The sequence below is a fragment of the Diprion similis genome, chromosome 12, assembly GCF_021155765.1.
Source record: "Diprion similis isolate iyDipSimi1 chromosome 12, iyDipSimi1.1, whole genome shotgun sequence".
In the NCBI taxonomy this organism is placed as follows: Eukaryota; Metazoa; Arthropoda; class Insecta; order Hymenoptera; family Diprionidae; genus Diprion; species Diprion similis.
The window spans coordinates 12,734,095-12,760,238 of record NC_060116.1 but is presented as its reverse complement, the minus strand read 5'-3'; the positions used below and the strand labels follow the sequence as shown (position 1 = coordinate 12,760,238).

Here is a 26,144-nt window from a genome sequence, read left to right as displayed (position 1 = left end):
TTGGATTTTACTTTTTAGATCGCCAACTCGAAACAGTCGAAGGTCGAAACAGTTGAAACTCTCTGTCTCTTTAGGTTTTAGCTTCAGGTTATTGTATTGTTGCAAGGTAATCATGGCTTCGGAGCGGTACAGTTTTTCGCTGACTACATTCAGGTAAGAACAGAGAATTTACTGTATTTCGAGTATTCTTGCGAGCTTTAATCAATCGGTATAACCGTTCCTGGAAAACTGTTCCAAATTTTCTCTCAGCCAGAAGTTTGAAAGTCCGACAACTCGGTCCTAACCTAAAACCACGTCAAGATTCGGAAGAGTTTCGTGTCAAACGAGTCTGAAACCTTATCCTCACCTAAGCAATATCAAACCTGTTTCAAATTTTGGTCTCAATCTCCGTGAAAACTTGAAATCAGCTTTATTACATCCCATTTTTCGATCAAAGAATCTCAGCTTTGTGTCCTGTCATCGTTACTCTATATATAGTATGAGAATCAAATTTGATCGCGTCAACTACGATATCTGGTTATCCAAATATTCGATTCACATTAGTCTTCACAGTCATTTTAATATTTTACATTTTTATTCCATACTTACAGCCCGTCGGGCAAGCTGGTGCAGATTGAGTATGCATTGGCTGCAGTATCAGCGGGTGCGCCTTCCGTCGGCATCAAGGCATCCAACGGAGTTGTTTTGGCCACTGAAAATAAGCACAAATCGATACTCTACGACGAGCACAGTGTTAACAAGGTCGAAATGGTTACCAAGCATATTGGGATGATATATAGCGGAATGGGGCCTGACTATCGTCTACTTGTGAAGCAAGCCCGTAAAATCGCCCAGCAGTACCTGCTAGTGTATCAGGAACCAATCCCAACCGCGCAGCTCGTTCAACGAGTAGCGATGCTCATGCAGGAGTACACGCAGTCAGGGTGAGATCCGAGTTTTCATGATTTCATGCAATTTGACAAAATTTTACCATAATATTCAGCCGATCTTGACTATGATATGCAATTTGAACGACCATGATGGTTTTGAATGAATTTTATATGCTGTTTTTGATTTTTTCTTTGCTATGAACGCTATAAGCAATGAAATATAGACATTATCGAATTTAGATATAAGATTTTAGCAGCAAGTGTGTGACAAAAGTACATTTATGCAATGAATTTACATAATAGAATAGTCGCTTGACATTTTTCAATCGAAGACCGTACTCGAACAAAATTGCTTCACAAAGATTTACAAGGAACTGTCCGTAATGATTTACCGGTCATCTATTCCCAAGCGAAAAGGGATAGACTAGGTTCCGCTTCATATTTATGTTTAAGAATAACCGAAGGGTTAAGGTCAGGATTCCAAATGAATGAGTCTGGCGTTTTGATGTCGCAATAAGCCTCACGATTCATTGAACATATTTTGAATGAATAGTTAGTAACGATGTGTTAGATTCGAAAGGTAAATCTAGAGTTTCGTATGAAAGATGAATCACGATTGGATCGACAAAATGAATAGAACAAAGTGTGGGTGAGTGCAGAAAACGAAGCATGCATTGTATAGTCTGGCGAAATGGAGAGGCTTTTAGGTAGGAGGGATAAAAGTCAAGGTATGAGTGAAAGACGATTGTGAAATAAACAAATTTTTGAACTGATTAAATAATGTCTGGTTATGCAGAGGTGTACGTCCGTTCGGTGTTTCTCTGCTGATATGCGGCTGGGACAACGACAAGCCGTACCTATTCCAGTGCGATCCGTCAGGTGCTTATTACGCCTGGAAAGCAACCGCGATGGGAAAGAATCACATCAACGGTAAAACATTCCTGGAGAAGAGATACAGCGAAGATTTGGAACTCGATGATGCAGTTCATACGGCTATTCTGACTTTGAAGGAAGGATTTGAGGGACAAATGACCGCAGACAATATCGAAGTTGGCATTTGTGACGCCAATGGATTCAGGAGGCTCCATCCGTCCAACGTTAAGGACTACCTTGCGAACATCCCCTAATTTTTTAATCAATCTGTATTTACTTTTTTTTTTCTTTGTATTGTAATATCCATTAATTGAATCGGCAGTAAGAATGTGCTCGGGAATAATAAAATCTCTTGAAATAAACAGAAAAAATCGCTGTTCGATCTCTTATATATGCTTTTTATCTCGATTTGATTGAACAGTCTTACTAATTGAACATATCTTATTACGAAACAGAATTCTTTCAATTGATGTCTTCTTCCTATTTTCAGCCTCTTATTTTGAGAAACGACGACTCTTCTTTTAGACGAAACTCTGTTATTGAATTTGCAAAGCAGAGTCTTTAGACTTAGAAGTTTAGTGTAAAAATTCAAGTTATGGCATTTCGCCGCGCGTGTCAGACGATCGCTATCTTTGGCGCTCTCGCGTTTAATTTCGCGTGAGATTAAGCAAGGGACCTGTTGGTTTCGCTTCCGTGTTTCTTTTTCATTTTTTTAGATTCCGGAATACCTGATTCATAAACGGCAGTCAACGAACTCGTGTAAACTGTGGCAAACATGACGAAGCTAAGAAATGATATCGTAGAAAAATCGACGAGACGATGATGCCTTGAATTTGTACTTTGCTGTTCAATATTGAATCGGAATATGTAAAAGCTCTTCTTGAAACTGGTAATATTTGCGAGATAAAGTTTCGTCGTGTGGGGGGTATAAAGTTGAAAAGGGTCGGTTAATATCGAACGTTATACAAGAACGGTGCCGATCTAAGAGAAGAGAGAACATGAAAGCCGTAACAGTTTCTATACATAACAGCGAGGGTGGTTGTATTTAGGATTAGGACGTTAAAGTCAAGTTTCCAAAGTTCAAGTTAATCGATAATCAATTGAATTTCCGGCACATTATGCCATGGGAGCGAGTACTCGCTTAGAGATTACAAAGTTTAAACAAGCGCGGTACGGATGAAGTTCTCTTAAGAAGAAATAAGGAGAGCTTGCGAACCGCGAAGCGAATTATTTAATTCAATTTAACAGCTAATTCGCTGATTCAAAATCGTCGCGGCTCAAGGAGCAGAACACAATTCATCTTAAGGATAAAAATAAACGAATATTGACGATTATACAACTGCGACGATGGACGGGAAATTTTTTGAACGGAGCTTAAACACGCACGAGGCTATTCGACCGCATTTCCGGGCCAACGAACCATAAATCTATCGGCCCCTGGCCACCCCCGCATATCGTGTTTTCAAAGTTCGCCCGGGTATTACTTATATCCCATTTTCGCGTAAGGCCATTTTGCCCCAGAATATATTGGAGGAAATTATTAAATTTCACCCGGAACCGCGCTGAGAGCGAACGGTAAAAAGCCATGCGGGGTGCCCTCAAGTTACCTTCTCCCCACCTATTTCCACGATGAATTATTCCCCGAATATCTGCCCCTCCTTGTCGCAAAATGTTTCCCACGGCTAATGTGATATGTTTTTTTTTTTTTGTATTTTTTTGGGGGGGAGAGGAATTTTTATTTGAATGCTAGTTCATATCGTATGAACGAGATTGTATGAAATCATATATTCTGCATTCGGAATTTTCGGAATGCTGATTATTGAAGACCTTGTTTCAATAGACACATGAAATTTTTTGATTTTGTTCGAAATTCAGCGAAAATTTGAGTATTCCTTCAACCAAAATAGAATTGTTTGAAATTCGTGTACCAGAAGCCTTGGTGTTCGTTTTTAAGTTCGTTTAGAAAGATCGAAGTTTCGAAAGAGCCAAAATTCAGATTCGTCAGAACAAACATGAAAATATACAACAAGTAAAAACGTAGAATGGTCATGAGTTTTTACAATTCTATACGTTGCTTTCGTCATACTGTATTTCTAAATTCTATAGAATGGATTTTCGCGCTGTTGCAAATTCGATATTGTTCCCTTTCTATCTTCTAATCCTGCATTCTCACCCTCGCCGTTGAAACTTTTATGCTCAGATTAAAAAGTTGTAACTTCAAAAGGTGAATTATTATACCAATTTTGATAAAAAATTCTAATCATTCAGACGGGTGCTGTTCTCACGTGAAAATAACTCGACTTCCATTCAATTTTGACTCCTGACTCGTGATGCGCGAATCGACATCGCAGTTTGCACCTAATTGTAGGGCTCACTCGTGCGGGATTCGCGGAGAAGTGGGTGAATTGGCACGCGGTGTATCGAACCGGAAATGGACAATGGGCTGCAAAGAGGGTGATGGGCTGAGAATCGAGACACCCATCGCCCACCGCGGTGGAGTATACTTGATGTTTATTGTGCGGCGTGTATTCCAGCCTCCCTTGCATTCAGGGGTTGAGCAGTTTTGGGTTGATCGAACGAGCCTCGCAATAGGTTATTATGATACAGACTTGAGAGGATAGGACTTTTAATTAACTCTAATCGAGTCGTCGACTCGACGACGCTGCAGGTTTCACTGCCGAGGCCATTAAAAGTTGTCTCGTTAAAATGCGATTGCACCGACCCGATATTATTATCTATACGAATACGAGTATAATTATCATGCGGCATGAAACGAACAATGACATAATTTGCCGTCGTTCGTTTCTCTCCCTCTATCGCGTATCCGTTACGCTTCGTTTTTCATTCTCCACCTCGATATTTTATTTTCTCGATTTCCGGTTAACGCCGGACGCTTCAGCTCTGCCTTCCGTTTCAAGAGCTTCCTCATTGTTGGAAACAATGGTCGAGGCACCGCAGTATCATAGTCATACCCCGTAGAAAATAATGTCGCATATAATAAAAACGCGTATCATAACCCATATACCACCGTCGTTTTACCTCATCTCTTCCTCCACTTTTCTCAGGTCCAACTGTCCCTCCTTAAACTTTCTTTTTCGAATCCTGTAGCTTTTCAGTCCGCAGGAGATGACGATGTAGTCCCAGGATGAACTTTCCTCGGTGATTTGGTATACAATACGAAAGTTTTTCTTTCTTATAAAGAAGGGTCCATCGGTTTGGCAGATGAAAAAGGCAGCAACAAATGTTCCGAATGACAAATATTATCACAACTTTCGCATCCTAGATTGTACAAGTCTTTCAAAAATCGTGGAAATAATCTTTTATTCAAATTAATTATCTCCGCGTGAAAAAGTCACTTTTAGCTTTGGTCGTTAGTTTAAACTAGAGTCGAACCTCGTTTCTCCCTCGACGATGTGCGGAAATAAATGTTGGAAAAAGTGCTTTAAAGGAGAGGCACGTAAACGCGCGTTCGTTTCGAGGGGTTCAAGTGGACCATTTGGGCTGGTCATTGCGGAGGACGACGTGACTATGGACATTTGGCGAGATTTGTTGAGACGGGAAGAACGCGGAACGGGGTGCGCCAGTCCGCGGTATCATCCGTCTAGTTAATTGGTAGGAAAAAGTCGCCGAGTCACCTCCGAGGTCCCGCTCAGAGACGGGACATCGTCTGATAACGAAAAGAGGGAAAGGGAGGCGGGCAGCAGGCCAATCTGCGCCAATGTTCTCGGTGACACGTCATTTACTTGAGCTTTTTCCACCCCCACCTCTCATCGCTGTCCGTCTTTTTTCCCACGCCGAACGAAACCCCGGACTAGAAGAATAGGAGAAAAAATTGTGGAGGGAAAAAAAAAGCGAGGATGTGTGCAGAGAAGAAAATCGACCCTCGGGGTCTGCTGCATTCCCTTTTCTCAAAATCGCGAGAATTTACTTCGTTACTTTCTAATCGCTGCGTCTATGAAATTCTGCGACAAATTGCTGACTTGAACTGTCAAGGAGCAGAACGAATGTCCCGATTTCACGGTATCTTCTCACGGAGCTTTCAAATTGGCTTGAGTGGTTCTATTCAAAGTTTAGGACAGTTGACGGGATTCCGGGGATGAAACAGAGTAACTCGATGATCCCTCACCCCCGCTTCTTCTTCTTTCCTCCCTTGCAATATTTCCTGCACGCTAAAATTCGTCGGTCGGTATCCATTTCCGGCTTGCGGATATACATCCTAAACCTGTTACTCGAATCGCGCCTCCGCGAATTTAAGATCGAAGGATATTCCCCCCGAGGGGTGAAATCCACGAGCATATACGAAAGGGCGAGTTTTCCCCGATTTATTGTAGGATCCGAGTAACCCGTCCTCGTCCTCGTCCTCGTTCTCGTCCTTTCGATTAAGACTCGCCATAACTCGTCGCCGAGGAATATAATGAGCAGTAAACATCGGTGAAACCCAGGCTACGGAATGTAATTAAGCTGACATTCGGATGTAAGACAGAACCCGTCACGTCAGGAGAAGAAGGAGAGTCAGCGGCGGTCTGCGAAGGACGGGTTCGTCGCTACTGTCGTTTGTCATACTGATTAATTTGCGACCAATGAGAAAGACCCGACACGACGCGACGCCGTTTTCGCCTCCATAAGGTATTACATAGACCCCCGCGCTGAGTATTATAGGTATATGCGCCATATCCTTCCTGACATTTACTAAGTTGTCCCCGGGGAATTCTGCACGTCCTTCGCTCGCTTAATCATTAATTTTCCTTTCGTAAACAGGTGCGCGCCCGCTCACTCGCGCTTCGAGCACGTCGCAATTTGAATAAACGTTTCTGTATACGCGTGTATGCGCGATATTGAAAAGTATATTTTTCTCATTTCTTTGAAAAAATTAACCGAAACAGTTAGTGGAGGGTGTGGGAAAAGTGGACTCCTTAAAAAATATAATGCCTAAAATCAGAATAAAATCTTTCTTTTCAAAAGTAATCATAAATTCAAGTTAAGAAAATTATTTCACTTGCGACAAGTCTAGAGTAAAGCACAATTTCAAACGTTTCTCCTTATGAGGTGTGCAATTAATGACTCGAGAAAATCATTTCCGAGTAATTCATATTCAATAAAGAGTTAAGGTGGTTAATTTTATCCCTTGTTATTTGAAATTTTCAGGGGACCCACTTTGCCCCACCCTCCCCTATCGCTTTTCATTCCCGTCAAATCTTGAACACCATGAGAGAAGCAAAGTGTTTAGAATTAAAAAAGCAACAAAAAAAAAAAAAAAAAAAAGCAAGATATCTGAAAACTTGACCCGAAAATATGGGAACAAAAACTGAAGCCAATTTTCCGAAACATGGATTCTCACCGGCTTTATTTAGCCGGCCTGACTGCTGAGCTGTAACAGGGATTCGCGGATGGTGTATTTACGGTACCTACATCGGCGTGCATGGCGTGTGTACCTTACTTACGGGGATATTTTGTCACGCCTTATTGCCGCTGGTCAAAGCCGCCAGAGCCAGCCAGCTTTAACTCGCCCAGCCAACTATCGCGCGTTTTTCCGCAAGCTCGAGTGAACTTTGCGTCTCTCTCTCTTTTTCTTTCTCTCGCTTTCTCTCTCTCCTTCGCGGTATGCCGGTGCCTCGACACGCTAACCCCTTCGATGAGGTCACCTTTGTTCCACCGATTTTCCCTACACCTCTATGTAATACGTGTGTTAAAAATAGATCTCTCGACTCTGTTGGTGTGGAAAATTTGAAAACTCTGTTTTTCACGGAGAAAAAATGTCGGTATTGTGATGAAAAGAAATTACATCTACGTCTTTATAATTTTTATCAAACAGTCAAAGGCTTAGATCGCAACGAAGCACGGAAAAAAGACGGCAAGGTTTTTCATGGAGATCGTTTTATATTTTATACATCGTTGGAAAAGAATTTCATTCATTTAAGGAGAGTCCAAAGGTCAGTTTCAACTTTTTGAATTGCGAAATCACTCCGCTGATATGAATATTTTGAATTAAAGAATATTTTCAACGATCCGGACTTTGGCGCGGAGGTTTCGCGGAAAAATTTAACATATGAAAAGAGATTGAATATATGTATATTATGTAGATTTGTATCTGGACACGTTTCGCGAATCGGGTCTCCAGGCGGATATTATAAAGGATGCGAGAGTCGCGGAAAAAGTTGGAAAAACTCTCGGCGAAAGAAATTTGGTATTACACGAATCGCGGATTCTCTATTCACAATCCGATGAATCGCTTCATCCCGCACGTGTAAATAATATGTAAAATATAATATGTAATAGTATATTAAAGTATGAAAAACGAGCTCAAAAAAAACACTGTAGCAGAAATTTAGAATAATTCTAAACCCATGCGAATTTCGTTCGGGGAATATAAAACGTTTACTTTTGTTCCCCTGTTTCTTTAACAGAAATAGTGAACAATACCTGCCACGTGGATTTGTTTACTACAAAATCTGATTCATATCTCGTGAAAACGACGATGGTTACAATGCAATGGAAAAATTTTGAAAATTTTGCGAAAAAACATGCGAGGATTTTACATTTTAGGTATAATTGTACTCAACGGTGTTTAAATTGACGTTTTCATTCCAGGATTACATAATTTTCAACAAAATTAACTTGAATAGCGGGAAGTATAAAAATGAATCGTATTTTTTAAATCTTTGATAAAGAATGTAGAGATTTTTCAAAACTTTCCAGAATTCCGTTTCAATTCTAATAATAATGTAAACCCATCACGATGATAATTAGATGAGTAAAATTGTGAGTTAAAATTGTGATTTTCACGTTTTGCAAATCAATACCACGTAGCGCGAAAAACTGTATAAAATTGACCTTGCAAAAATAATTTCTGTTTCGTTTCCACATCGACATTTTGCACGCGATCACACCAGTCTCGCTTTTTGCGCCATCAGGGCAGAATCTCCGGTTTTATATCGGAGCGGCGGTGGACGAGCTGATTTTATAACGCTTAAATTACGCCAGCTGGCCTTACGGGTGCGGTGTAAATGGATTTTCCACGAGAACAACGCGGCAACGTACAGAAAATTGCGCGTCGCGTTGCTACTTAATCAGAACTTTACCTCCGATACATAGAACGTCTGATTCTCCTCTGGGTTGCGGGGCGTTAATCGTATGGAAAAGCGCTGCGAAAACATGCTCATTTCCGCCTACCGCCAACTTCCGGTTTCTCCGGGCGTATCTGATGTTCCGGCTTTTTATAACTGTGGCGGGAATATTTTTTAACGCAATAATAAAAAAATATATATGTATACACGTATATTTTCTAAGTTTCAAATTACGTTGAGCTTATTTTTCTGTGATGTATTTTTTGTGTGGAATATTTTTACAACTTTTGTTTATAATATTCTTGTGTATAAAAATATTGTATATATTGTACGTACGTCTCTGTGTGGAATGCATTAATTTGATGTATGCTTTGGTTGATAAATTCAATTCAATACATTCTTTGCGCGATTTTCGATCTAATTAAAATTCTCATTACCGCCAGTCACTGTATAAGTCGCTAATTAATTTTCATTTTTGAAATCGTTGCACTGATATGCATGCTACGCATTGCATTACAAAGTACCTACACGTTATACCCCAGGGTGCAAATAAATAGGTCTGAAATGGGTAAATAAAACGGAGAATTGCAATTAATTTTCCCGCAAAGGAAAACTGACGACTGCACCAACCCCCGAGTCATGGATGCTGCAATTGCATGCTGCAATCAATACACACCTGCTCATCCAGCTGCACCTGATTCACAGCTTTCGCGTTACGATTTGCACTCTGCTGCTGTAACGATAATTGCAACAAACTGACACCGACAGATGAGAAGTCGGTTGGAAAACGTGGATCGATCCTTTCCGCGCGTATTTATTATCTCAATACTGATTGGCCCGTAGCGCATAGTCTGCGAAATTCATTCCGTGGGGTCGTTAGCTCGAACCATTGAAAATTACGTTCGCAATCATTGATCAGCTCGTCGTGCTTTGACGATGATCGGAATCACTAACGAGTGAAAATCCGTATGGTTTTAAAAGCCTAAGAAAAATCGTATGTTGAAAAAGATCTCAAGATCGTTGAAACGAATTTTCCAAAGTCGTTATACGTAATACGTACCTTTGGTCCTCCTAAATCGAGGCGAAGTTATATTATACGCGTCGTTAAACGAATCACATAGAAGGAAATTGCGCACAATTAAGGACGAAGAACAAGCCGGAGGAGCAGTCGCTTTAGATTAGAGAGCGACTAAGTGTCTCTTCTGCCGAGTTCATTTTGGTAAGAAGAATTCGTGATTATATACGTCGCTCGTCGGGAAAATAAAGCCTCCATAACATAACTTTAACTCGCTAGAGAGTTTCGGATGTAGCTCGGGATCCACTTCGCCTTCGAATGGTCTTCTTTTCCTCGGATCGCAGGTGCGGATCTAACGAAAAGAGCCAGCTCGGTGAAAGACTTACGATTATCTCCAGTAACGCCGTCTATTTACCGATCCGTACGTGCACATCCCACCTGTTAACTGTTCGGTATAATGCCTACTTACCTTCCTACCTTCCTACCTCCTGACTCTTATACTCTCTGGAAAACCAGGCGCAGGTCCAGGACTCAATTCCGCCAAGGTACTTCGGTGGTTGTTCCTGACTTCTCTGGGATTTCCTGCCCAGCGCCCAACCCTCGACGTACGTTGCATATATGCACTCGAATGGCTTTGCCGGCACCTGCAGCTGCTCCACTTCGATTATTGACGCTCCCAAGTCACGTCATTCCACGAGTGCTCTACTTTTTCTATTCAGTCTCGACTTCATTCCTAGCTCAAGACGGCCTGCAGCTGATATTTAGCCAGAGAAAGACACCGTCGTAGTTTTTAATAGCGGTCTCGTAATACTTGAACAAAAATTGTCTCGTCTTATATCGAGATCCAAAACGTTTCTTTTTTGTGATCATGAAAAGTCCTGCTCACTCAGTTCGTCGGAGGATTTCTAAACCCTCGTTGATACCAAAAGCATCGATCGTTATCCGATGATCCTCTTTCTAACGATTAAAGGTGAACAAAAGATTTGAAAAAAACGAATGTTGCCGCTAGACCGACGAGAATACCAAGCGTTGCGAAATGGGGTGACATTTTTCTGGATCATCCAACCGTCACGGCTGAAATTGAGGGTCATGTTGCAGAGAAAGTGCGAAAAAACAAGGTCAAACGTGTCCGCTGGTGAAATTTCAAGCTCTTCTTTTTATTTATCCTCTTGATTACTCTCCGGGGATGAGAGTGAGACGGAGAGAGAAGGAGAGGGTGGGAGAGAGTGAGCGAGTATCAACGCGACGGCACGCGGATGCGTGGGAGCTGCGGAGATGTCCAGGAAGAGCGTCGCCCCCTCTTGCAGGAATGAGAGACGGCGGGTCGATTAGGGCGAAGCAAAGTTTTATTTAATCGCCTGGTACCCATAGAAAAGCCTCGCACGTGTCTCGCCTACCTTACGTTCGGGGCAATTAGACGGACTCTAACGGTTATTCAGCTGCTCCACGAGTCATCCTGGAGATAAAAAGTCCGTTACGCAGCTACGGGCGACTCTTTTGTGATCCAGAGTAGGATCCGTTAGACACGGAATGCGGTATATACTGCAGTGTAGTACCAGCTGGTTCAATGTATTCCCATCCTCGTCTTGACGTTGGAGTCGCTCTGCTTCGACGAAGTTATATCAAAATTGAACCACTGTAGGTACCTGTTTTTTACTTTCACATCATGACAAACCGTGAATTGGGATTCAGAACCAACGAAATGTTGGACCATTTGGTTGATGACACTTCACGTTACGGAGTGTGAGAGAGGACCAGGACCTCGTCCATTAGCTTTATTGCGTTACATTTGAATCATCGGAATCATGCCAGAGGGAGAGATGTGTTTTGAAAGGCTGGACCATGTGAGGCAGGAGGGGTTTTCAACTGCGTACAGGTGAATCAGCCACCGTTGATTCTGTCCTACACCCACAGCCTGAATCGCGCGAATTGATCGTAGTCTCTAACTAAAACTACACCTACGTTTGTGTCAGTGGTACACAAATGCAGCTGCAGAAAACTCCGCGCGTTCTCTGTGATGAGACTTTACCTCTTGGTCGCTTCTCTGACGGTATGCCTTTCCATTGTTTGCATCGGGAACAAAGCGAGGCTGGAAATAGTTGAGCAAAAGCGAGACCCTTTCGCTGTTTTGCATTGCTCAGGAAAAGTAGCTGCAGTTTCCCGAATCAGAGTGACACTCAGAAAATCGTCGTTTTGACCCAGACTCGACTTTATCAGTCTTTATCAGACTTTATTATGTCGACTCTCGTCATACATCAATGCCAATGTCAAAATTGTTCGTCGAAATGTTTTGTGACAGAAACGTAGCGGTTATTGAGACCGAAGTCTCGTGCTGTGGGCTGAGAACCACAGACTCCATTAGGTAATTGAGGGAGTACCTCGTGGGCTGTTCTTCTAGATGCGCGGAACATTCCGTATCTATTTAAACATTCATACACGAGGACCTAGAGGCTTGAGGTTTCGAGGTTTTCAACAGGTCTCTGAACATATTAGGATCTCGCGGTAATTTGGGATCCATCAAATCATCGTGAGTGGATTATCCGTTTTGCATGGGTCGAATTCTCCGACAAGTATGGTTGACATGTAATCTCCGTTGAAATGAATAATTGGAATTCTTTCCGAGAAAATCCATATCCATTTTCAACTTTGACGATCCCGATCTACGACACTGTAAACGATCGTTATTCTCAACCCTCGCAGAGCCTCGACTTCCAGTCTAGGTACACCGGGTACGTGATAAGAATTGCAAAGAAATATAAAACCCCATATCTCGGTGTGTACGGAGCTCGCGATTGGTGCGGATTTAATTACGCGACTCGGTGACAAAGTGCGGGAGGTGTAAGGTGGACGGATATGTTATTATACCTACGCTGCGGAGGCAGGCCTCGCCACTAAAGTACATCTGCCTCGAGGGAGTTCCATAAAAAATGTGGCCCGGTGGAAATTTATATGGAATGTAAAAAGGGAAATTATAACGTATACGGTTTTGAACGTTCAACTGCCGAAGCCGCGGTTTTTGCACACGTAAAACTCGTCCGAGGAATCGCTCGTTATGGCTGACCAGCCGGCGTCGCGATGTCGATCCGGACTTTTAATCAGAATCGGGTGTCGGCACGTCGACTTTGCGTAACGCTGCAAGCAAGCGCCTGACACCGGAAGCTTGTATTCCCTGATTCGAAGGGCGAGGCGAGCGATCGAGAAGTGCGGGATAAACCGATCGGCCAAATTGGCTCCCGCGACTCGAGACCGTCGACCGCGATAAAGTCGTAAATCCTCTCCAAGGGGTGGGAAATTTTCTTGTGTAGGTACTGATGAAAAAGCTCAATCTAGGATACAATTTGGCCCGCTCGAAGTCGAGACAACTGCAACGAATCACGCCTACGCGACACCCGAACATCTGACCCTCCAAATTGCCTGAGAAAATCACCGAGCTTTGATTTCTCGGGGAAAGAGGAACGACTCGAACGATTCGGACTCCGGCTCAAGGGTCTGCAGGATTCGCACCCCCTGCACGACTCCGAGGCGTTGCAGTATTCCGAAGCACCCCGGAAACCCCGGGAATTACGATCACTCGGGAATTCTTTCCTTCGCTCACCTGCACAGAGGCGAGGAATTCCTCACCAGATGCCGCCGTTAAATCTGCGACCCCATTGTGTATCGTAAGTACCTACAGGAACAGTCCGGAGGTAGACTGCCGACGGGAATACGCTGCGGTGATGAGGACAATGCCGAGGAGGAGGAGGGTTTCCTGCTCCTTATACTCGAGTCTGGATCCGTTCCTCGGATCTTGGAATCGAATCCTGCGGGATCCTCGTGCCTTGCTACTTATGCATCCATATGCATATGGGACCATCCATCGGTGTTATCAGAACCGTTTAATTATGAAGCCGAGCCTTGATATCCGCTCGTTGCGACACGTGACTTGCTTCTATACTGCCTGCCTTCACGTCCAAGGGCTTTGGACCTCCACTGGCTTTGGCCAACATCGAGGACACCTGTTACTGCCTTCAGGGTGACCGTAATGTCACCCTGGTATTTCCGCCCAAGGAACGAGTCTTTTCCATTTTTTCGTCATCGATTCGACCCCCGTGGGAAAAATGAGGCGTGATGTTTAGCTGATTTGTTTTTGCGTTGCATTGATTTTGCGTAACATGCAACAAACTTATGGAAATTTGTGGATTCGGGGGAATTTGATATGGAGATTAAATATTCACACAAAATGGGTCAGGTTATCTCGACATTTGGGATGTCGGATTTTTAACCACGCGTTGACTTGATTTATCGAATTTTAGACAGATATGTATAGTTGAAAAGTCAAAAAGTCAGATTTTGATTTGAAATTTTGTAATTCAGAAAGACAAATTCTAAAAATAGGAAAGTTAGAAAAACTAGATTCTTGAGATTTTTCATATTCATATTCTCAGTTTCTAATCGTCGATTTGCACGAACGATTTCGTTCCCGAGCTTTTCTTGTCAAGTTCATTATCTTTCATTCAAATTTGAAAAATCCAGAGATTGAAATTCTCGCGTCTCGTCACGGCTTACAATTCGTAGCATACATCGAGGGCTGAAACGATGTCGATCTACTAACTTCCCTTACCCGAGAACCGGGAATCATCCCCCATGGATATGCATATGGGGGCGTAGGGCCGCAATTACGGTGTAGGACATACACGACGTGCGATCTTGTAGGGAGACACACGGGGAGGAAGGGGGAGCAGCGATATTGGGATTCTCGATATATCGATTTAGTCCGTGTCCACGAAGCACGTATTACATACCTCTTCGCGGATCGCGGATTGAATATCAAACAGAAGCATGCTGCCGCTGCATCGGACTAAAACTCCGCACTTCCTGCCTTCTTCCCGGTCTTCCTTCAGACACCAAATGCCGACAAGATATCCGCGGGTGAGGCGAGAGGACGACGACGTTCGCCGTCGAGTTTTTTATTTTTCATCTCAAGAACCAATCGCGATCCGTTGAAACAAGATATCGCAATCGTACGAAGAAATCGTTACCGCGCGAGAAAAATTCACAGTCGACGTTATACTCTACGGTCTTTGACTACTTTCATTTTCAAGTTTAATTAAAAAATACGGTTCTGTTGGAAAAAAATCAGTAGGGGATGATGAGGCAAAGTGGGCACCTCTAAAATTTTTTAAATAACAAGGGATAAAATAACTACTTCAACTTTTTCTAAATATCATTATTCGGAAATCGTAATTACTCGCAAAGATTTTATTCTGATTATAAGACACCAATTTTTTAAGGGGCCCACTTTGGCCCACCATCCCCTACAAGTTTTCTCCCTGTAAATAGAATATTAAGGATGTGTAGTTAATTTCTTGTGAATATTGCAGAGAAAAGATATAGCTACTCGTCTGAAAAACCCTGATCGATGTAGCAAAATGTAGTAAACTATATAAAGATAAGTTGAAGTTGACTTGGATGATTATATTCTGTACTAAATATACCCAGTGGCTGTATAAATTGAATCAAATTTATCCCCCAGTGACGTTACGAGGAATATAATATAAACGTGAAATTCGATTCGTGGGTGCAATTCTTTGATAAATTTTCCAATTTTGCATTATTGTAGATACCGACATTCATTTGTCGCACGCGGTATATTAGCGCGATTGCTTCATGGTGCAGTATAGTTGTTGGATATAATGTATCAAACGAGCTGGTGATAAAGACTAAATAATATCCCGCAAGTTGTTACTTGTACATATCGCAAAATAGATACCCGCTCGGTGAGATAATTGAAAATTTAGTTCCTTCGTCCTCTCGCGAGCTTTTTATTCCAAGCCACACGGGAACGAGAAAACTCTCCCCTGGGAGTATAAGGATATAACCACGGCAATCCAGAACCGCCCAGGCAGGCGTCCCGAGCGTAGTTTCCCTCTTTGTCCGACAAGGTAAAGAATTTCTGAACATTGCGTATACAATAGGATTTATCAAAGGTCGTATTTCAAGCGGGAGTTGCGTGGGAAGCCTTTTTTTGCGAAACGAGAGGAAGAAAAACAACAAAAAACACCAGTAAAAAAAAAAAAAAAAAGAAAAAAAGAAAAAGGAAACGAAATAATAATCACGGAGAAAAATGAAAAATATGACCTAACTAAAAATTACACCGGCATACCTGAGGCTCGCTTATATTATATTATATATCGCCTCACGCGCATCCCACTCACCTTATACGTACGTATATGTATATAACGCATATTATTTGAAAAGTTTGCCAATTGCCTCGCAGCCACGCGTATTCCTCAGCGTCAAAACGAGGGGATAATAATTTTCCCGGGGACTTTTCGGGTCCGGCATTCACCCAATTGGTGTTGTACGTATATAAACACGCATACATACGAGACAGACAGAAACCCTCGTTTCGTATATATATATATATATATATAATATACAAGAACGAACGCCGCGTGGAGTATTTGCTTCGATTTTGCAAATCCCCGCACCTATGCAGCGTCGTGAGGTATACTAAAACCTACACAATACGTTCTACGTTATACGTATATTATATACGGCAGGTATATAATATATATAAAGCTACGCGGATTTCCTTGAGAATTGAAACCTCCCGAGTGGGTTGAGGATTGCCTGTGTTGTGTTAGTAGTCTGTATATACGTGTATATACGTTCATATTGTAACGCTGCCATGCCGTATTTGCGCCAGTGCAGTGCCGCGAAATTTTCACAGCTGGTAATTGACTGTCGCGAATTAAACTCGCGGCAATTAAGGCTCAGATTTATTATTATGTACACCCGCTTTACGTATTTACCTGGGCAATAACCTGCTGCTGTGTGACGAGGTATTACCTACATCGCAACATCTGGACCCGCGAAACTTATCCCAGTGTTACGAATCTACAATGGATTTTCTTGTATTCCTGTTACAACGACATTGATAAATTATTACTTTTATGTCCCGATGAGAAATGCCGACCAACCACCTGCAATTATCCTATCTGCATGTGGTACGTACATGTTGTACAGTAATTCTCTACCGTGCAATGTAATTCGCCTTCCCCACAGCTGAATGAGGATTGCATTATACATGTATCTACACGTGAATAAACCCTACACTATAGCTGTATCAACGGCAGACGTAATTAGACTTCGGCCGATTCAGTCGACAAAGATTTTACCCTAGTGTGTGCCATTTTCGTCGTTTTTGAACTTTGAACGGTAATTGATAGAAATTTCAAATTCCGAAATGAAATGATACTCTGGAAGTATTGAGGAGCTTCACTGTACAGTCTCGTGAAAATATCAACTATATTTCCGATTTTAACGTTAACTCCTAATTAAAAATAAACTATCAAATTAATCGGAAATATTTTTTAAATCAGATTATGTAAATAAATCTAGATGATGCTAAATCTTTTTTAATTTAACTTCAATTCAACTCTCAATATTACAATGTATATATATATATATATATATGCACAATATTGTCTTGATCTTACCTGTGCAAAAATTTTTCTTTCCTTTTCCGCATCGCAATGAGATTCTTCGTCTTCCAAATTGAAATGAGTATTTCCCTCCCTCCTTTGTTGTAGATAATTTCTTCTGTTTTCGTTGCTTCGATTCGTCGACGTTTTGAACTATTGTTTCGTACGTCGGTCGCGTGTATTCTGTATTGCCGAGGGTCAGTCGGCCGATTGTTTGAAAAGTCGAGACAGGTGGATCGGGAGGAACACAGCCCGGATGGTCGATCCATGATGACGTCGATGCCTCTTCGCGTCTCATTCCGCGACTCGAACAATGAGAGGAACAATTCGCAAACATTGCTCGGTTTTAATATGGCATGCAGCAGTATAGCAGCAGCAGCAGCAGCAGCAGCAGCAGCGGATGCGTGAATAGGGATGCTGCGAACGGCAGTTTTCATTCTCGAGGCTTTTCCTCCTTCCGTCTTTCACTACATTTTTATTTGTCATCGCTTTGTTTTTCCGCCTCCTCCCTCCTCTCCTTCTTTTTATTTCAGCTGTGACAGACTGCCTAGAGTAAAAGAGACAAACGGAGATAGAGAGAGAGAGAGAGGTTTTTCCCTCGACGAAGACTCGCCTTGGCTTCGTGGAAAAGCCGCAGATTAGTCATTTTGCGTTTTGCAATTTTAATACGGGAATTATAAGGTTTGCTCCGCTGTTTGCGTCTGCGTTGCAAAAGCATTGAATTTGCATCCCCGCATCTCTTCGATCCTCTCTCTCGACCCTTTTTCTTTTCGCCGCCGATCTCCAGCTGTATATAAGGGCTGCAGGATACCGACGTCGTCGCGTTCAAGGATCAGCGAGGAATGCGAATATCGCAATTCTTTTGTTCCGGTGTAAAAAATCACGATCACTCCCCCATCCCCCCCCCCCATCATTTTATATTACCGACCCATTCGCTCCTCCATGATCAGTTTAGTAAAATACTCGTAAAATATAAAACAAGATATGATCAGTTTTTCATTCTAGTCAAATATCTAGTTTGGGAGAGTAAATTCTTACGAATGGCGTTCGATCGTTTGAAATTTTCTTTTTTTCTCTGTTTTGCTCTCCTAAATATTGTGTATTTAAATTATATAGCCATAAACCTTGAATAAAATCTATTTCAATGAAATTTTGTACGACGGATTCGTAAATGAATTTGAACTCATAATTAAAAAATACTTTCTCATCTGCAGTTGGTATTCGAAAAAAATCGATTAATATCGACCAAACTGGAATAGATAAAAAACAAAAGGAAAAAAAAAACACCAGGCTGCAGGTATTATGATATTTCGTATACATAGGGCCGATAATAAATGGCTCTATTAAAATGGAAGAAATCTTGAAAACCTAAGGTAATCCCTGAAAAAGATCCCCGAGGATCTTTAGAATCCCAACATAAATCTCGGCTATTCCTCTCCTCGCGTTGCAGTACAAACACAACCGCAGATCTCTCGATCTACGTACCTCGAAGGTCTTCCGCCTTCACTAGTAGATGAAGTAAACGGCGTCGGTGGCGGTTTTACGCGCCTCGCTCTGGTCCATAATATTACGCCTCTCGATTATTTTCGCGAAACTTGTACAATCCAGCAGCAACCGCCCTTCTTCGTATCTCGCTGATACCGGAGGTCTCAGGTGCTTCGCAAACCCGCCTGCGTCTCCTTATAAGCCTCGCAGATTGAAAATTTCTAACTTTTCTACGGCGCAGCGCGTCTCCCTTTCCTCTCCAGTTATTGTCTCGTCTCATCGTCAGTCGTACGATACGTCGAAACTCCGATGAAAAGTTTCTATATAGGTACACCAAAAAAGAAAAAAGAAGAAAAAAAAAAAAAAGAAAATGGACTATTTATTTTCCAAAAAACATTGAAAAATTGGCAGAACATCCCTAACTTTGTTTACAAAGTCTTCGTGAAAATATGAGCCTTATTATTATTATTTAAAGGTGGCGATTTTTAATTTTCTATTTCTATTTAAATAAAATGGGAAAGTTTTTTTACTCAACTTTGGAATTTTATTACTCGTAAACGAATCACTTTACAATAATAAGCAGAGTGGTTTTTTTTAGGAAATTGAATGTTCTATAAAAATGTTCTCAAATTATGAAGCCTTAACCATTGAACTGTTCTAAATAATGATGTAATGATAACTTCGAAACGGCTCGACTTACGTAAGTCTTCATTCGGAACTTTTTTATGGAGCGTTCAATTTCCTACAGAAATCTATCTTGCTTATTATTGTACAGTGATTCGTTTCCGAGCAATAAAATTTCAAAGTTCAGAAAAAATTTTCTCGTGTTATTTACATACATAAATAGAAAATTGAAAATCGTCACCTTAAATTAATAATATTAAGAGCTCATATTTTAACAGGACCTTTGTTTAGGGATACTCTGAGGATTTTTCAATGTTCTTTGAAAAACAAAAAATAGTCAATTTGTGTATGTATATATATGTAAGTTAAGTTCGCGCACGAATTGTAAATTCCATGTTAATTAAAAATCAATTCACTTTGCTCAGACTGCCGCGAAGTAAGTTTCTCGATTTTAATATCCGGGTGCTAGGGTAGAATATGCGGTAATTGGTATTATTGGCAATTATTACTATTGAACTCGGATGTACGATCGTGGAGTCCTGCAGAGGCCGTTCAACTTGATTGGCAATTAGCGATTATACAAAATTCTGTCGAGGGTGGAGTAATTTTCTGCCCATTATTATTATCATGGATACATTGTACCTACATTATTATATAACGACAAAACTAATATCTTCGGTTATTCGTAAATTTCCTGCTCCACGACAGGACGACAAGTAAAATCTAAACACGCGGAAACGCGACGCCTGAAGCTTAATTCGTTGAAGCTGATATCAGCAAAACTCGAGCAACAGCTTGCAGTTGGTTGGCATATAAAATGCAAAACCATTTAAGATCGACGCAATTATTGATCCTTTTATTTTCCAAAATTATAAACTTACGACACAAATTGTGATCTTCTCGATGACTAAAGCCAAGTTCTAGAGGATTAGACACTAAAAATTTGTTGTTTTAGTCATTTCAGAACTAAGGATCAATCGTATACAACCAAAAAAGGTCAATAATTGATGGACTAACCTTATTCGTGTCGCTCATCAACTGTTTTACAATCCATATTTCCTTTTGCATGTTTTCAATCGTTGTAATCGTGTAATGCGTACAGTTTAACATACAAACACAGCACATTTAATTTAAGTATCAGTTCGATCGTTCTGTAATTGCTGTCGCGATGCGTGGTAGGTAAAAGCAATTTAGAAAATTAATTTTAACCACCATTGGAAACAGAGCGGTAATATTTTATCCCCATTTTGCGAAAAACAAAGCGACGCGGTATTTTCCGCTAATGTTTAATCGGGCTTATCAAGATTGTCAACGATTTATCAAGCGACTATTGCATCTTTAGTTTTCACGTTTTTACATAACTAGAGATTAAAAAAAAGGCAAATTCTGACCTAACGTCACGAGTTTAATGACTGAAAAATTGTATCCAACGTCTGTCATTCCGGAAGTGAATGTTTGTCAATCTCTGGGCACCTTTGCTTACTTACATTTATAGTTATTTGAAATGGAATTGCACCGCGGTAGACTAGCTGAATAAAAATTTGTAGTTATTACATCCTCTCCCTGCAGGTATAATATACATATATAGATATTTGAAAAAGTTTAGGTATATATCGTACCTTGTATACGTATAATAAATATCAGTGAAGGTTTCGCAAACACGGTTCACTGCAATTCCACCGCGGTGCTTTCACGTTTAATATGCAAAATATTTGTCGAGGCGAGCGAGAGCGGCTGATATTATAGAACAGAGATTGACAAGAAATGTTCTCTTTAATAATAAAGAAGGATAAAAAAGTAGAAAAAAGACAGTTTTTATTATACAAAGGAATACGAAGTGATATTATGTGAAACCGAGGTAGGTACTGCAAAATAGTGAAACGGGAACGAAAAAAATTATTTGAAAAAATTGACTCAGCCGACAGAAAGAAAGCGAAAAAAAACGGTAACTAAAAGAGGAAAAATTGTGAAAAAGGTGCGGCGGTGCCAAGCGGGATATTTCATAATTAATTAACGCTATATATTTTATCGTTGGACGGTGTGTTGAACCTGCAGCATGGCGGCGAAGCGATCGGAGTTACTTTCATAAAAATTTCAAAGCTTCGTTTAAAAATGTGAGGGAAAAACGTTATGTTATTAAAAGTACGTAAGGTATATAGAAAAAAATTCTTCCCCTCTCCATCATCCTCATCCCTTGTCTCTTATAGGCGCGCAACCCTCGCGGCCTGCGTCGCGGATCAAAGGTGAGAAATTTTTAGGGACGTTTAATTGGAAATATCGTTGTAAATTCGCAAAACATGAAACAAGACAGAGAGAGAGCGAGTGAACGAGAGAGGAGGAGGAGAATGAAAATAAAAAATTGTCTCTCCGACGTTTATCGCGCTTTTGTTATATACGTACACGCGACCACTTACTCTGTAACTGTAGAAAAACTTTCTTCTTTTTTTTTTTATTTAATTTATTTTCGTTTTTTCTTCTCAAAAAATAATGATAAATTCAAAATCCCGCGGTATTCAAACACTGCGGCACATGCGTGATTAAAATATCCATCATGCTTGGTTATCCTATACCTACACAAACACACAGTCACCCCTACACGCTGCATATCTTTCGTCCGTGTGCCTGTTACGCTCGGATTCCTCTTCTGTTCCAGCGAGAATTAATTTATTTTTAGACAGGATCGTAATTACAATGCATCACGGGAATTTCAGTGCTTATACAGGCTGATGTACCCAGCTTATACGTATACATATATATACGCCTAACCGTTTATATTACACACATACATTCGTCTTCCAGAGCTCTTGACTCCCCCGTTTTTTTTTTTTTTTATTTTTTTTTTTTTTTATTTATTTAGTTATTTATATTTTTCACGCATTTCTCTACATACATTGTTTTTTTTGTTGATAAAATCCGTTTCTCCGTCGCAACTAATCCTTGGACGGAAAATATTCACAGCGGTTAATTAGGAGAAAGAGGGAGAGAGAGAGAGAAAGAAAAAAAATAACGATAGTCGAAAGAAAGCCTCGCGAGGCAGCGAATCGCGGAAAATCATGTTCCGCCTCGAGGGGTGAATTTCCGTGCGTTTCACAGCTGTCCAATGCAGCGCGTGTGCCTTTGCGCTGCGCTTAAAGCTCAAGATGATCCTAATTACGTATTGTAAATTAACGGGCAAGGTAGCGAGAATATCTAAGGATTCCTCTGCCTCGAATTAGCTGCCATTATCAGCCTCTGCTCCCATCAACGAAACCTGCATTTATACATTCATGGACCCATGTATACACATTTTGATATGGATGGAGCCCAGCGTTCAATCCGAGTGCGTTCTCGTATCTTGTATCTGCTGCAAGCCTCTCGAAGATAAACTAAATTGTTGTGCACTTTCTGATAGTCCTTCATTCGACGAATAATTTTTCGATTGGTTTGAATGAGGCTGGAATGTAGGAAATTTTTTCATACCGATAATAATATTGAGACGAATTTTTGAACTGAAGATTCTCTTATATTACCTCCGAACAAGTGCAATCAGATTTTTTGAGCAAAATCGAAGCTTGCGGGAATTATAAGAATGATAAATCTGTCGTTTGTGTGTTTTCCCGATTTCTCGAGGTTCGCACTTTTACTCGCGCAATCCTTGATCACAGTTGGCTGTGTTTATTTCAGAAGCAGAGAGAGTGAGAGACAGAGACGGAAGATAGCTTTAGTATTAATTATGTTAGGAGAAAGCTTAGCATACCTTCTAATGCGGATATGTAGCGGTTAGTCGTTGGATTGTTTGAGGAAAAGCGTCGTGGGTTTGGTGGATAGGGTGTAACAAAGTCGAGTAAATCCTCAAGACAACGGATTTAGCCACTCTAGGAATAAGAGGGTTTCGTTATAATCTCGAAACTTGACTCGTCCCGAGATTACTTCTCGGGAATGGAAGCTGACGGTGCTTTTGCGGCGTCGTTCATGAACGAGAAGGAGGGAAACAAAAGCTGCTGCTGCTTCGGGGCAATGGCGCAAAACTTGTGAGTGAATAAATAATTTATAACGTACACATAAGTTACGTAGCAAACTATACCGCTGGGGTCAGCTCCAGCGATTCTTGTGCTTTTCCGCAGTTTCTCCATCTTGCAGGCAATGCAGCTCTATGCATATCTACCAGCTACCTATATAATACACAGTGGCGCACGTCTTCTGCATTTATTGGTACATACATACTCCTCAAGTAGACGTTGTTAAACTTCAATGCCGATTAATAAACGAGCAGCACTCAACTCTGAAACGAGTGCAAATAATGCGCGCAAATTCTCAAGTGTACGTCTAATCGAGGGAAAAAGAAAAGCTGCTTTTCGTTATATAGTTTGGTCTACTACTATGTATTTGCCTGGTTTCGATTCGTGATTGAAAAGTCTTTTGACACCTTCGGGAAAATCGTCAAAAGGCAGTATGGGTGGGTGATAAATTCTCCGTCGAATGTTTTAAGGAAGGCATAATTCCGTGCAATTTAGCTGCACTGCACTCAAGAGCTGTTCGCACTTATTCGATCGATGCGGCTTATCATCTCTCGCATCACGCTAATGAGGCTGCCACTTTGCTAAGCGAAAGATGTTGAAAAAATCGATTTCGTCCTAGCGTTGCACGTATATTTTCTCGGATCAGCAGTTCGGGCATGAAAATTACCCCGCGGGAAACGGGAAATAAAAATTTCGGTCGATGCTTTTCAGACTTTTCAATGGTCAGTATGCTAAGTATACTTTGGTTGAAATAAATATTCGAAAAAACTGAAAGCGCGCACGACAAGCTTTGCGCATCAAGTGCAGGAAGGAAATGCAGTAACGTAAATAAACCCGATACGCAAAGTGCGTACGTATAGGATGTGTACAAGATGAGATAAAAAATCGAGCGAGAACGATATTTTTAAACACAGATTTTCACGCTGTTGTGACGCGATCTCGTTTCACACTCGATTATTATGTGGATACTAAAAAAGAGCGCTTCTTTCAGAGGTTGTATCATCGTTTTCGTTTGTCTTACCGGAAGTAAAAAGCAGAAAGTGAAGTGCGGTTATTTAAGCATTTTTCAATTGCACCCTGAGAATTTCTTCTTAGTCTTCTTATTTTTTCGAATTATCATTTTTTCCTCTCACCTGGTTTTCAGATTTCAAAATTAGCCACCAATTCTTTTTAAATAAAATTAATCCAAGAATATTAACAGCGTATAAAAACACGAGTTTAATAATTTCGAAATTTCTGATTATAAAACCGTTTCCCAAATTGTTGATATCCTAGCTGAGATCGTGTTGTTAGAATTTGCTCAAACTAATTTCTATCACGCAGCAGGGAAGTTATTTCATTCTCGTTCACTATACGATTGGCAAAAACAAAATTTCTCAAGAATTTTCGAACTGTATTTTAGTCTTTTCCGACAACTTTTCATTCGATCCATTCACCCACAAAGCCGACGGCTATCATTTTTTTTTCGTTCAACTTTTCCACGCATTTGCCAAAAGCGAATCTGACCGTAAACGAAGAGTGTAAAAATGGAGGGCGATGGGGATCGTTCAAAAGTTGGTCCCCTCGGGTCCTCGATTATACATATTTCAAATTTCAATACGCGCGATGCCTTTGACAAACTCGAGGGTCGCCCACCACCCGAGCAGGTCTATGATCTCCGGTAAAACAATAGACGAGCGATTCATAACTTTAGGATGTAAATTTCAAACTTAACCCCGCAAGTTCAAAGAGCCCTGCAGAGAAGAGAGTAAGAGAGAGAGAGAGAGAGAAGCAAAGCTTGCGGAATGTTCGGTGAACTTGCGTTAAAAATCAGCCGCCGATGCAGGAAAAGCTCTCAATTAGGGTCGCCACGTACGCAACTGAGAAACCAGGAAATCTTAGGGTATTTAAAAGAGGTCATAGAACATCAGGAATTGTCAGAAAATTTTTAATTTGGTCATGGAAAGAACTGCAAATATCAGTTTTCTATCATGGCAATTAGAAATGACTTTTCGTCGCAACAAGTTTACTTTTTTCGTCGCGAAAACAAATTAGCTCGAACTGATTTCTTTGTACATAATATTTTCCTTCAATTCCATATTAAATTTCAATCGAATATAGAATTAATAAGCTGAACGATTTAGGTCAGCAGAAACTAGATTTTAGGTCCTGGAAAATCTAAAAATGTCGCGAACTTTTTTCCTTAGAAATTTGTGGCTATTCTGGGCCCTCCACTCTCATCTCGGACGATATTCGATCATCAGATATGTATATATATATATATATATATATATATATGTAATTATGAATCCTATTTACCTTTCTCTTCCGAGTCCTGATCTCTAATTCCCAGTGTACATAAATCGCTTCCTGCGGCTGGATGATTCGGAGCAATATTTTTCCTCTTTCTTCGCAAATAATTGCTGAATAATGGGAAATCCGTCCGTCGAAAGGATCGCGAAAATTGACATTATCCTCTACAAATATCGTCTGCACTGAACGAAGGAAACTGCACGGCATCGATGGGAAATAAATTGAGCGATATCGCGCGTCGTTTGAACCTCTCGCTAATTATGACAAACGATCATCGGTCCAGCGGTCTGTTTGCGAAGTTTATTGTGGGGTGAAGTCGACCGCCCATTCCGTGTTCGCCATTACCACGGGTTTGTGGCAAAAAATATATGACCACCATTGTCAACGGCTTGGCTTTGTCATAAGGGTGTCTTCTTCTCGATGTATCCCACGGGTCTTCATCTCTTTTTTCCACACTC

General features: G+C 41.0%; 1 protein-coding gene across 3 annotated transcripts; it reads left to right on the top strand.

Annotated features, from left to right (window-relative positions):
* Positions 1-41: 41 nt before the first annotated feature.
* LOC124413499 (proteasome subunit alpha type-2) lies at positions 42-11,115 on the top strand. 3 transcript variants are annotated; one of them, XM_046894123.1, is made up of 5 exons: positions 97-153; positions 591-923; positions 1,666-2,011; positions 10,185-10,194; positions 11,105-11,115. In XM_046894123.1, the coding sequence occupies exons 1-3, from the start codon at positions 113-115 to the stop codon at positions 1,994-1,996; spliced, it is 705 nt and encodes a 234-aa protein (XP_046750079.1). In that variant the 5' UTR covers positions 97-112; the 3' UTR covers positions 1,997-2,011; positions 10,185-10,194; positions 11,105-11,115. The 3 variants fall into 3 exon arrangements, with proteins under 3 accessions (XP_046750077.1, XP_046750079.1, XP_046750078.1); XM_046894122.1 differs by lacking the exons at positions 10,185-10,194; positions 11,105-11,115 and adding an exon at positions 9,575-9,585; XM_046894121.1 differs by lacking the exons at positions 10,185-10,194; positions 11,105-11,115 and having other exon boundaries at positions 42-153; positions 1,666-2,106.
* The last annotated feature ends 15,029 nt before the right edge of the window (positions 11,116-26,144 follow it).